The following is a 13,354-nucleotide window of genomic DNA, read 5'->3' on the forward strand; positions in this document are numbered from 1 at the left end:
ACTTCTTGCTTGGTGGCATGAGGTTCTTCTCCTCTCTACTAGATACTCTCTTTTATATCTCAAAAGAGATTGACTTAAAGTACAACCTAATCCTGTAGATTGTGTCCTGCCTCATTAACATAACTGCCTCTAATCCTGCCTCATTAACATCATAAACCCCAAATCAAATGCTTTACCATTGAATTGATTACGACTCACAGCGAACCTATAGGACAGAGTAGAATTGCCTCACAGGATTTCCAAGGAATGACTGGTGGATTTGAACTGCTGACCTTTTGGTGAGCAGCCTAGCGCTTAGCCACTGCGCCACCAGGGCTCCATTAACATCATAGAGGTTAGGATTTACAACACACAGGAAAATCATATCAGATCACACAATGGTGGACAACCACACAATACTGGGAATCATGGCCTAGCCAAGTTGACACACAACTTTGGGGGACACAATTCAATCCATAACACTGCATATGGAATTAGTGCACATATTCTGTGGATAAAGTCTTAAGATAGATTTCCCAGAGTGCGTCCGGAAACCAGACATGGCTCCCATGATGCACTTGACACCCTCACTAAGGTGGGTTCTCTTGTTGGCTGGCCATAGGGCATACCTTGTGTGGGTGGGCGGGGTTGGGGCTGTCCTAGCTGAGGTCCCAGCTGAGCTTGTCCTGGAGATTTTGCTGGCTTCATTTGTGGAGCCTAAAGCAGGAGAAAAGAAACTTGTTGTCATCACCACAGCCACTAACTCTCTGGGTGTGTGTGTAGGGAGCAGGTTTTTAAAATGATTTTGTTATTACTGAGGTAAAACTCACATAAAGTGGGCATATCTTAAGTGTTCACTGTGAAAAATTTTGACATATGTTTACACCTCTGAACCCACAACCCAGATTAAGACACAGACATTTTCCAGAAGGCTGTGCTGTGCCCCATCCCAGCTAGCACTCCGGTCAAGGATAATTGTTATTCTGACCTCGGTATCATAGATTAGTTTTTTGGGGGAAAGGGAGGGTAGGTTTTGACATTAACTTTTGCAGAAAGCTGGGAGGCTAGTAAATTATTTGGGGAATTGTGTGGTAATCCATGGTGGGGATTGTGGAGGGGAGGAGCTATGTGGGAGCTTGTTGAGCCTGGGGGATGGGGAAATGTAAGACACAATAGTCTCTATTGACTGGTGCCCTGGGAACACATAACGGGCATGTGTGTAGACACACTCATATACTTCCCCCCACCCCCACCCTCTCACTCTCTCACACACACACACCAATTCAGGCTCAGGACGGAGGGCACAGCAGAGTCGTCACCTGACGTCTTGTGTTAACACTCTCTGCCCACAGACACCCGAAGCCCAGGAGAGACAAGATTTTCTCCTTAGGGTGCTGGAGGGAGGAGGGGCCCCTGCAGAGGCTCCCAAATTCACGTGTCAGGAGTGGGATGCAGAAGCTCTCCCCGATGCCAGGCCTCTGCCCACACCTGTTCCTTTCTCCCCAGGTGGTTCCTTTGGAAGGGTACCTCCCTTGAGCCCAGCATTTCTCATGGCTACAAAGTCTCCTTTGCTCCTGGAGACCTTACCCAAGATCTCAGGGGAGAGGGCACTGTGGCCCCTGGCATCAGGAGTTGGCTCATTTTGGAGACCACCAGGTCAGCCATCAGCTGTCTATCCTCTTCCACATGTTCTCCAATCAGGGGCATTGAGCTGTCCATCACCTGTGGGGAGAGAAAGAAGGGCTGAGAGATCCTGATGCAGGGTAGGTGCCCTGGCGCTGGGCAGCGCGTCCCAGGCCTGGCTCAAGGCTCAGGACTGAAATGACCACTAGATGGCGATGTTCTCCACAAAAACCCCTCAGCCCAGCACCTCAGTTACAGAAACAACCAGCTCTCCTCATGTCTATTTTGAATCAACTCCCTTGGATTAAGTTCGGTTCAGCCCGAATTCACCAGGCTGTAGCAATGCACCCAAGGTCCGGAGCCTTTGCTGGCCTTTTCTGCACTTTTCTTTGGGGAGCTGGTTTCCACCCCCTCTTTTCCCACCCAGTGTCGGGGCTGGCCTCTTCTCCCTTGGCCCAAGGTCAAGGCTTTCCACAAAGCCGGAAGCAATGAAGGTGGGGGCTCCTCTATGAACAAAAAATGACATGGCCTAGAGTTGACCCAAGGTTCAGAGAGAAGAGGGAGGAGGAAAGGCCTGTTCTCTGGGGCCCTGGCAGAACACAGGCCCAGAGCGAAACCCGCTCCACAGGGAGCCGCTGTTTCTCAGAGGAAGCACAGCGCTGAAGAGGAAGAGGGGTCTGAGAGGACATAGGAGCCCATCCTGATCTTTTTACAGATGGGGAAGCCGAGGCCCAGAGCTGGGAAGGGATTTGGCCAAATCACACAGGCCAACGATTCAGATAATTCCCCAGGTATAGGGGGCTGTAGAAAGTCTTGAAGGGGAGTCAGGTCTTTGCTCCCACCCTCTCTGTCTGCTCCACCCATCCAATGCCCACCAAGCCCACACTCTTGTCTTCTCTTTTCCAAAGCCTTGGACTTGATAGGTTCTCTCTCTCCTCTAGGCCTTTATGCCTGTTGTTTCCTCTGCCCACTCTCTCTCTCTCTCTTTTTAATATCGATGGACTGCTAACCGAAATGTTGGTGGTTCAAAACCACCAGCAGCTCCACTGGAGAAAAATGTGGCAGTCTGCTTCCATAGAGATTTTCAGCCTTAGAAATCCTATGGGGTCGCTATGAGTTGGAATTGACTTGATGGCAGTGGGTTTGGTTTTGGTTTGTGTACATATACATAAAACCAAAAAACCTGTTGCCGTCGAGTCAGAGAAGAACTGCCCCACGGAGTTTCCAAGGAGCAGCTGGTGGATTCAAACTGCCGACCTTTTGGTTAGCAGCTGTAGCACTTAACCACTACGCAAGCAAATATATATTTATATACGTGTGTGTGTAAATATATATGAAACAAAACATTTGCCAACTCAACAACTTTTACAAGTATAATTTGGTGACATTGACTACATTCATCATGTTGTGCAACCATTACTACTATCCTTTTCCAAATTTTCCCGTCATCCTTCACGGGAACTCAGAGCCCCCCAGGCAGTGACTCCTCTTCCTGCCTCCGTCCCGCTGCCCCTGGTAAGTGCTGACAAACTTTGCTTTCTATACATTTGCCAATTCTAGACGTTTCATGTAAGTGCGATAATGCGATATTTGTCCTTTTGTGACTGACTGATTTCACTCAGCATGTTTTCAAGTTTCATTCATGTTGTTGCATGCATCAGGACTTCCTTTCACTTTATGGTCAAGTAATATGCAATTGTATATACCAGCTGACTGGAAGAGATTCCTGTTTGTGCCCATTCCAAAGAAAGGTGATCCAAAAGTGTGGAAATTTTCAAACAATATTGTTAATACCCCATGCAAGTAAAATTTTGCTGAAGATCATTCAAAAATGGTTGCAGCAGTACATGGACATGGAACTCCCAGAAATTCAAGCTGGATTCAGAAAAGGGCACGGAACCAGGGATATCATTTGCTGATGTCTGATGGATCTCAGCTGAAAGCAGAGAATACCAGAAAGATGTTTACCTGTGTTTTATTGACTACGCAAAGGCATTCGACTGTGTGGATCATGACAAATTATGGATAACTTTGTGAAGAACGGGAATTCCAGAACATGAGGAACCTATACACAGACCAAGAGGCAGTCGTTCAAACAGAACAAGAGGATTCTGTGTGGTTTAAAAAGGAAAGGTGTGACTTATTCAACCTGTACGCTGAGCAAATAGAGAAGCAGGACCATGTGAAGAAAAATGCGGCATCAGGATTGGAGGGAGATTCACTAACAACCTGTAATATGCAGATGACACAACCTTGCTTGTTGAAAGTGAAGAGGACTTGAAGCACTTACTAATGAAGATCGAAGGCTACAGCCTTCACTGTGGATTACACCTCAACATAAAGACACCAAAAATCCTCACAATTGGACCAATAAGCAACATCGTGATAAACGGAGAAAATATTGAAGTTGTCAAGGTTTTCATTTTACTTGGCTCCACAATCAAGAGCCCATGGAAGCAGCAGCCAAGAAATCAAATGATGCGTTGCATTGGGCAAATTTGCTGCAAAAAACCTCTTTAAAGTGTTGAAAAGCAAAGATATCATTTTGAGTACTAAAGTTCACCTTACACACACCATGGTATTTTCAATTGCCTCATACACATGTGAAAACTGGATAATGAATAATGAAGACTGAGGAAGAATTGATGCCTTTGAATTATGGTGTGGGTGAAGAATATTGAATATGCCACGAACTGCCAGAAGAATGAACAATGCTCCTTAGAACAGAATGCTCCTTAGAGGCAAGGATGGCGAGACTTTGTCTCACATGCTTTGGACATGTTATCGGGAGGGACTAGTCCCTGGAGAAGGACATCATGGTTGGTAAAGTAGAGAGTTGGCGAAAAAGAGGAAGACCCTCAATGAGATGGATTGACACAGTGGCTTCAATAATGGGCTCAAGCATGACAATGATTGTGAAGATGGCACAGGACCAGGCAGTGTTTCATACGATTATATACAGGGGCGCTATGAATCAGAACTGACTTGACAACACCTAACAACAACGACAACAACCACATTTTGTTTACCCGTTCATCTGTTGATGGGTATTCAGTTTTCCACCTTTTGTTCCTCTGCCCGCCTTTTACCTGGCTAACCCCTTCTCATCTATCCAGGAACACCTAGATACTTCCTTTGGGAAGCCCTCTCTGATGACCTTCTTCTCATTTCTACCCTCTCAGTCCTCCCTGTGTCATACTGGAGAGCTTGCCCCACAGAGCTGTCATCAGACTAAATCTCACCATGAGTGGAACAGCTCTAGGTGGTAAGAACTGGGACCAGGAACCCAGAGTTCCAGGCCTAGGTTCTGCTATGGTGGTGGTCTTGGGCAAGTCACTTTTCCTCTATGGGTCCATTTTTTCCCCCCCTCAACAGTATCCTGAAGGATTTGGGCAGCTGCTATAGCCCTTCCAGCTGGGACTTTTAGAGGTCTATGAATCCAAAGCATCCACTGTGGTTGGGAAGCTGAAAAGTCAACTCAAGGTTGTGAATACTGATTCTAGAAAGACCCTGAAAACTATCTTCAAACTGGCTCCTCATGGGCTGGGCCTAGGTCTGAGATATCCCAGGATCCCGGTGATGAGCACAGGGCCTGCTACGTGAATAGCCTCTTGGTCAACAGTGGCCGAACTGAGTTATAATTATGGAGCCTGTCCCAAATGGACACAGGTTTCTACGCCCGCCTGCCCTCTCTTCCCTGCCCCTGCCCACCCCTTTCTGTTCTGGTCTCTGTTCCCGTCTCTGTTCCTTACATTCCCTGTGGTGGGACACAGCCACCATGAGGAACCTGAGGTCAGAGAATTTTGGAAGTCCCATAGTGGACACAACCAAAGGAAGTGGACACTCTGGTCTCCTCAGGGAAACGTTTTTTTCCAGTGAGCAATGTCATTCCCCGGACAGGTCAGATGGGACAAGTTCAAGGGTCTTTCCTCTGAGTATTTCACCATGAGGATCTTCACAAAACATCTCACACAAGTTTTCTGTTCTCACCACAGAGGTGGCTGAAGAAATCAGTATTTTTGGATCTCTCTGCCTTTTTTTTTTCTTACTAGGGATAAATACCTTTTATATTCCTGGTAACAAGCTCGCCATCTCCCCCTATTCCGGCCTAAACCCCAAAGCAAGGAAAACAACTTCGTAATGTTTCGTAGGGAAAAAAAAATTCTGAAAAGCCATCTTTTTTTTTTTTTTTTTCTTTCCTCCTGGAACATTTCTGGGAAGTGTTTTCTGGTTTTTCAAAGTTCAAACCCACTAATTTTACTTTTTTTAATGTGAAAGTTCTTTCATTCCTGACCCCCTGAATGCCTGGAGGCAAGGAGCCTGGGCCCACGGGGACAGATTTTTTTCTTCCTGAGAGTGAAAGTCGAGGAAACTCAGGGAAGCAAAGTCCTTTAATGGAGCAAGCACTGGACAGAGGGGGCCATCTGAGGGAGCTACACCCAGAGAGGCCCCTGCAGTATAGCCAACAACCAGGGGATTTGGAGTCTGACAGGACTGGATTCAAATCTTAATTTGTGGGACTGACTGTAACTGTTATTACTAGTTGTGTGACCTGGAGAAGTCATTTCACTCTGTTGGGACAAGTACTTTGGTTGACACATAGTAAACACTCACTAAGTAAACAGTGGCCAATAATGCTTCCTATCAACCAGGCCTTCTGGATGCAGTATCTCATTTGGTCCTATGAAGTATGTGTGCTTCGAGTCCCATTTTACAGATGAACAAACTGAGGTCAGAACTGGGACTCAAAACCAACTTTTTTCTGACTCTGGAGTCCATGCTGTTAAAACACTGCTCCCCAAATGAGGAACCCCTGGGTAGTACAAATAGTAACGCATCTGGTTACTAACCAAAAGGTAGGAGGTTCGAGTCTACCTGGAGATGCCTTAGAAGAAAAGCCTAGTGAAAAAGCAGCCATTAAAAACCCTACGGAGCACAGTTCCACTCTGATAACACGAGTTGGAATCAACTCGATGGCAACTGGTACACTGGCGTCCTGAATGAAGTCTCTGTTATCTTGAACCTTGTTGTCGGGGCGGCTCTTTAATTTGCTCTCTGGCACTTCAGGGTATAAACCTAAACTCATTTTCATAATTAGATCTCAGAGGCCCTGCTTGGCCCCTAAGGGCCTTCCGAAGCATCTTAGGTGGACATGATGTTTGGTAATGCTTTCATGCTGGGGAAAAAAAAAAAAAAAAAAAAGATTCCTTTAGTGAATGTGTGTCTGTCTGAAATGCCCTGGTGCTCACATTTGGCTCTTCTGAGGAACTCACTGACTTCCTTTTGTGTCTCCTTCATCAACAATCCTGAGCACTCACTGGGCCCTGGCCCAGCCCTCAGAGACAGAGGGGGCAGAGAAGACACTAACGCAAGGGAGAAGGGGGGGGTCCTCACAGGGCAGGGGAGGAGAGCCCAGTGGGAGAGGCTCCCTCCCTTGATCTGTTGACTGCCTGTCATCTCTCTGGAATGGGAGCTCCAGGAGGCAGGGTCCAAGCTGTTGTGTTCACTACTGTATCCTCGTCACCTAGCTCCAGATTGGGACCCAGAGTGGGTGCTCAATAGTGAATGAGTGCGTGCCTGCATGTGTGCCAGAGCTGGGCTCATGTCTGGTGGTCCCCTTGATAAGGTGCAGAGGCAAGAGGGCCAGGTGGGGTCTCAGGGGCCACAAGGTCCCCCTCAGGAGGATGGGGAACAGGCTTCTCCAGAGAGCAGTCTGACTTGGGCTCAGAAGCAAGTGTGCAGGGGTCAGTCATTCCATTCCTGGCCCCTTCGATATCTCCCCCGAGAAGTAGCTAATGGGGGAATTTCAGGTACGGTGGCGGCCAGAGGGACATCAGTTCCTGGGCTTGAGGACAGATCTGCAAATATAGATGCTGCTCATCGTGAGGGAGTTTCTAGGCCTTTCTGGAGGGAGTACAGAGACAGTGTCCATTGTGAGCTCTCCCTCCAGCTGCCCTGGAAGGGCAGCTACTCCTGAGCATGGGTGCGAATCCCTTCTGGCTCCTGGCATGGCTGGTAGAGAACAGCGGGCTATTGCCATGGAGTGCCCCAGTCCTGCCGTGCTGTGGGTCCCTGGGGAGTGAGGCAGGCACGAGGGACTGGAGGACTGGCTGGCTCGCGTGGTCACGCCAGCCACATGCTTTCCATTTGCCACCCACAGCCTGGGGAGGGGGCAGCCGCCGGGCTCTCCCTCACGTGTCTTGGCCTTGTGTCAGCACCGCCCTCTGCTGTGGTTTGAGGAGAGGCCACAGAAGGAGCTGAAAGGGGCGCGGGGTGTGTGTGGAGATGGGAAGTCAGGAAGAGAAGGGAGAACTCTGAGGCCAGAGTGGTATTTTTGGAGGAAAGCAGTGGGAGAGCCATAAGTGTGGTGATGGGGGGCAGGAAAGGAAAGTTGAAGAGGCGCGAGAAAGAGTCCTAGAGGAGGGAAGGGGGTTGTGGGATAGGGAGAAGCTTGGAGTAGAAGCTGGGGGCAGAGGAAGAATGTGGGACCACAAAAGACATTGGGAGTCATGGAAGAGAGATGGGGACTGTGGGATCGTGAGAAGCACTGAGTGGGAGTTGGGAGAAAAGGAGGATTGTAGGATCATATGCAATATGGGAGGTGTCGTGGTGTTGTGGGGGGAATGGGGGATTGGGAGACCACTCACGGGGAGTTATGGAGGGCAGAGGAGGATTGTGGGATAATGAGAGACGTGGAGAGAGTCCTGGAGGAAAGAGGGGGATTGCGGGACCATGAGAGACATGGGGGAGACAGCCCTGGAGGAGAGAGGGGGATTGTAGGATTGGGAGAAACATGGGGGGAAAGTTGTGGAGGAGAGAGGAGGATTGTGGGACCACAGAGACATGGGGGAGACAGCTGGAGGACACAGCAGGCTGTGGGCCCGTGAGAGGTACGGTGTTCAGGAGGGCTGTGGGAGAGATTCTAGGACCCACAGCTCCTCTGGGAGCCTGTCCCTTAAAGCTGTATATCCCACACCTTGCCCTCCATTCCCACTCTCCCATGACTACAGCCTTCTAACCTCCAACACCCTGCCATCACCCTTTTGTCATCCTTCTTCCCTTCCAGCCTGCAAACTCCATGTCTGTCTTGTTCACCGCTGTTATCCCCAGAGCCATACCCCATACCTAGCCCATGAGAGCCCCCTAAGCACATGTTTAGTGAATGAACAAATGATGGACTCTCTGAATGGTGACTGGAGAACTGTGCCCATTTTACACACTTGGACATTGAGAAAATTTCAGAGGCCCAGTGGGACAGAATCTTGATGACTATTGGCCTGATGCTCTTCCCCTACCCTTAAGCCACACGTTGGGGAAAGATTGTTAAACCTCATGCCCTGGGCTCTGGAGGCCCAGTTCAGAACCCCTGGGCAGTTGCCATGGTGATGTAGCTGAGGGTAGGAGGGAGAGGTGCATGAGGGCAGTCGGTGAGAAGCCTTCAGAAGCCGCTCACTGAGGCTTGGGCTTGGTGTGCCCAGGCCCCGAGCCAGGACACAGTTGAGCACTGCTGGAGACCATAGCTGGGGTCCCCTCCCTCAGCATGCCTGCCTGAGGGCTGGGCCAGCGGAGATGACCCACTGCTTCACCCCTCACCTCGATGATGTAATCTCTGCCGTCCTTGCTGTGGACAGCTTTGACAGCGCAGATGTCCAGGCCACCGAACATTTCCGAGCAGCTGTCCACCCACAGCCTGTACCTGCAGGGATAGAGAGACAGACAGGGATGGAGAGACAGACAGTACATGCCAGGGAGGGGCAAGGAGGGGGTCAGGCATGGAGAGACACAGAGTGAGAGGCATGCAGGGAATAACAGGCAGTGAGAGAGACACAGAGAGACAGAAAGGGGCAGAGAAGCAGCAAGAGAGACAGATACACAGAGGTAGAAACAGTGGTTGAGAGAGAGAAAGAAGGGGACACGAGGGAGCCAGGAAGGACAGGAGAGAGGAAGATGAGGGAGACATGGAGTGAGCGCTGGGAGAGATCAGAGACCCCCTCCACCCCCAGGACCTTGCTGGCTCCCCAGTAGTGGGCAGCCTGCTGTGGTCCCATCTGGAGCCATCTGGACACCAGGCTGCTCCTGTACCCTTTTCCCTTGGGAAAGCTGCTCCAGGCCACCCTCCCAGCCCCCAGGGCCCAGGCCAGTCAAGAGCTGGAGGGAGACAAAGGGCACATTCTCGGTGGAGCCTGAGCTGGGCAGGCAAGGGAGCCGGGCAGGCTGCTCCGGCCTGGCCCGGGGGCCTGGCCCTCCAGACCCCGCGGCTTTTGTTCCCTTTCCAGCCACTTGATGGCTACAAAGCCAGTTTGCTTTGCAGGGGGGAAGTCTCAACGCTGAACTTTGACCTGCAACAAGGGGGTGGTTGTATCCAGAGAAATCTTCCTGGCTTGCACTTGGCTCCCCTCGTGGTGGCTGGATTTGGGAATCACAGCGGACTTTGTGTCAATGTTCCCGCTTCAGGACAGGTCAAGGCCTGAAGTGGTCTTAGAACAAACCCTCTCATCCATCAATGAGTGCTAGAGAGGGAGAGCGGCTTGCCCAGGTCACACGGCAAGGCAGGATTACCCAGATCTCCTGGCTCCTAGTCCAGTTCTCTCATTCAGCCGTAGTGAGGAGCGTGTGACATGATAGAAGTGAAAGGAAGGAAGGAAACTCACGGCTGTTGAGCTCCGATGATGTGCCAGGCTTGGGGAGTTTCTCTCCTTTTTCTCTCTAATCCCACAACAACACCATCAGGAAGGTTTTTGCTTATTTTACCAATGAAGAAACCGAGGCTCAGAGACTGCCAACTTTCAAACCCTGATTCTGATTCTGGAGTCCATGCACGTCCGCTAAAAGAAAACTCGTTGTCGTTGAGTCATCTCTGACTTATGGTGACCCCATGTGTAGCAGAGCGGAACTGTGCTCCATGAGGCTTTCAGTGGCTGCTTTTTCAGAAGTAGGTCACCAGGCCTTTCTTCCAAAGTGCCTCTGGGTGGGCTGGGATCTCCAATCTTTCAGCCACGGTTCCTCAGTCTCCTTATCTGTAAAATGGGGAGGCCTAGGTCTGGTTCTGCTTGTGCACTAGAATCACCAGCAGAGCCAAACCCACGTACACACGTGCACACACGCACCGAGATGTGGGGCTTTGTTCTATGTTGTAACAATCTCTCATGTGATTCTGATGTACAGCCAGGTTTGGGGGGCACCTGTGGTCCTCAGAACTCTAAGGGGATCATGCACTCTCTGATCAAGGTCTCTCTACTCAGCACCAATGGCAAACTTGTGGGGCATCCCAGCTTAGGGAAATCTGCCTCCCAAGGTACTCGTAAATCAGATTTCTTCTTAATAGAAACTGGAAGCCTGGAGCTAGGTCCACAGGCAACTGGTTTCCAGGGGCTGTTTACAAACCATGAACTTCCAGGTCCCCTGCTGGCTGCATCCCATTGGGTGCCAGGCCCCCTACTGGCCAAGGAAGGGACTTCAAGCGTGAAGCAGTGTGGGGAGGCTGGAGAACATAGGGTCCCCACTCCCTCCAGCCAGGTGGGACTGGCACCGGCCAAACCACGTTACTGGTTTGGCCCAGGAGGCAGGCTACTTGGCCAACAGGGGAGCCAAGGAGGGTGAGGGGTCAGGCTCGGGGCCTGTTTATGGACCCCAGGTACTGCATCCTTGTGGGGATGCAACTGGGGAGCTGAGTCCTGGCCCTGGAGTGCTGCCCATGACTTTGCAGAGGGGAAAGTGAATTCCAGGCTGGAGCAGCCCCTCTCCCATGCCAAAATCCTGCAGGAATGTTCCATGTGACCTGGGGCCCAGTAGGGCCAGGGAGATGGTAGCCTGCTGGGGACATCCATGAGCAGCTGGTGGGTGCTGGGAAGGCTAGGGCTCATATTTGGGAAAGGCTGTCATGAAAAGGGCCACATATGTCCCCCACAAATGTCCACTGAGGAACAGTTGTGACTGCCCAGACCAGATGATTCAGTGTGCCTGGTAATAAGCACCAGTTAGCATAGGTGAGTCCCAAGATTGAAGGTAGTGCCTGTTACCTGGGGTTGATGGGAAGGCATGGAGGCTAATCCTTACGGTGCCCCTGCACATTCCCCTCCCTTATGGTCCTCAAATAGCACTCTGATGTGGGTATTATTATCCCCCTTTTATAGCAGAAGAGGCTTAGAGAGGTTAGTTAACTTATCGAAGGTCACACAGCTAGGAAGTGGCAGGGCCAGTTACTTTTGTTCATGCTGTTTCCTCAGCTAGAGCTCCTGCCCTGGAAGTCCCATGAGGGCAGGGACTACTTCCATCCTGTTTGCCACTGTATCCCCTGTTGTTGTTGCCAGTGGCCATCGAGTTGGCTCCGACTCATGGTGACCCCATGTACAACAGAACAAAGTGTTGTCCAGTCCTGTGCCGTCTTCATGATCATTGGTGCTCCAGTCCATTGTTACAGTTACTGTGTTTCTGAGTGCCTTCCAACCTAGAAGGCTTATCTTCCAGCACCGTATCAGACAATATTCTGCTGTATTCATAAGGTTTTCAATAGCTAATTTTCGGAAGGAGATGGCTGGGCCTTTCTTCCTAGCCTGTCTTAGTCTGGAGGCTCTGCCGAAAACTGTCCACCATGGGTGACCCTGCTGGTATTTGAAATACCAGTGGTAAAGCTTCTAGCATCATAGCAATACACGTGCCACCACAGTATGACAAACTGACAGGGGGTAGTGGCCTGTGGGTAACTTAGTAATTGACTCCCAGAGAGTGCTCAAGAAAAAATTGACAAAAAAGTGAATGACTGCCGACTCCTACTCATTTTTTAAGACTGGATTTTCTACCGCCTCCTTCAGGAAGCCTTCCCTGACCTCACCCCTCTCTAGTGTGGGGTCAGTGCCCCTTCTCTCTACTCCCACTGCAGCACCCCCGGCTCACTTTATCCTAACATTACTGTTGTTGTTCTTGCTTTGTTGTTAGGTGCTGTCAAGTCGGTTCTGACTCATAGCGATCCCATGTATAATAGAATGAAACACTGTCTGGTCCTGTGCCATCCTCACACTCATTGTTATGCTTGAGACCATTGTTGCAGCCACTGTGTCAATCCATCTCGTTGAGGCTCTTCCTCTTTTTCTCCGACCCTCTACTTTACCAAGCACGATGTCCTTCACCACAGACTTGTCCCTCCTGATAATATGTCCAAAGTATGTGAGACGAAGTCTCGTCATCCTTGCTTCTAAGGAGCATTCTGGCTGTACTTCTTCCAAGACAGATTTGTTCGCTCTTCTGGCAGTTCATTGTATATTCGATATTCTTTGCCAATATCATACTTTACATTACTGTACTGCATTGCAATTATCTCTTTATCTCCTTCATTATCTGGGAAGCCTGGAGTGGACTCTGTTGTTTTAATTGGAACAGCATTTATTTTCCCTTCTACTAAAGACTTCTTGATATTCCTTGATGTTATATCCCTCTCTGAGCCTCACTTAGTCATTTTTGCTATAGCAGGTGGTTCCGCTCCAACCCCTAGGGGCAGGGATATGACATAGACTTGTCCTATCATAGCATTGTATCTTTCTGGGCCATAGTGATTGGTTCAGTGATGGTCATGTGACCTAAGCCAGGCCAATCAGAAGGAATGTGACTCAATTCCAGGCTTTTGTTGAAATGGTTGGGAAAGAGAAGATTTCTTTCTGTTACTTGACACCGAGGATGTAAGCTTGGAGCCACTGTGGGCCGCCATGTGAAGAGAGGCTTACGGAATGAAGCCAACACAATGATAGCTGAACCAAGA

General features: G+C 49.9%; 1 protein-coding gene across 1 annotated transcript in view; it reads right to left on the minus strand.

Moving 5' to 3' along the window:
• The window catches only part of SYN3 (synapsin III), a 687,937-nt gene that overhangs the window by 22,747 nt on the left and 651,836 nt on the right, over positions 1 to 13,354 (minus strand). The window contains exons 10-12 of the mRNA XM_049884283.1: positions 9,196 to 9,298; positions 1,567 to 1,701; positions 609 to 696 (exon numbers count right to left, since the gene is read on the minus strand). Of these exons, the coding sequence (XP_049740240.1) occupies positions 609 to 696; positions 1,567 to 1,701; positions 9,196 to 9,298 (326 nt within the window). The remainder of the gene's footprint in view (positions 1 to 608; positions 697 to 1,566; positions 1,702 to 9,195; positions 9,299 to 13,354) is intronic.

The sequence above is a fragment of the Elephas maximus genome, chromosome 4 (assembly GCF_024166365.1).
Source record: "Elephas maximus indicus isolate mEleMax1 chromosome 4, mEleMax1 primary haplotype, whole genome shotgun sequence".
NCBI lineage: Eukaryota > Metazoa > Chordata > Mammalia > Proboscidea > Elephantidae > Elephas > Elephas maximus.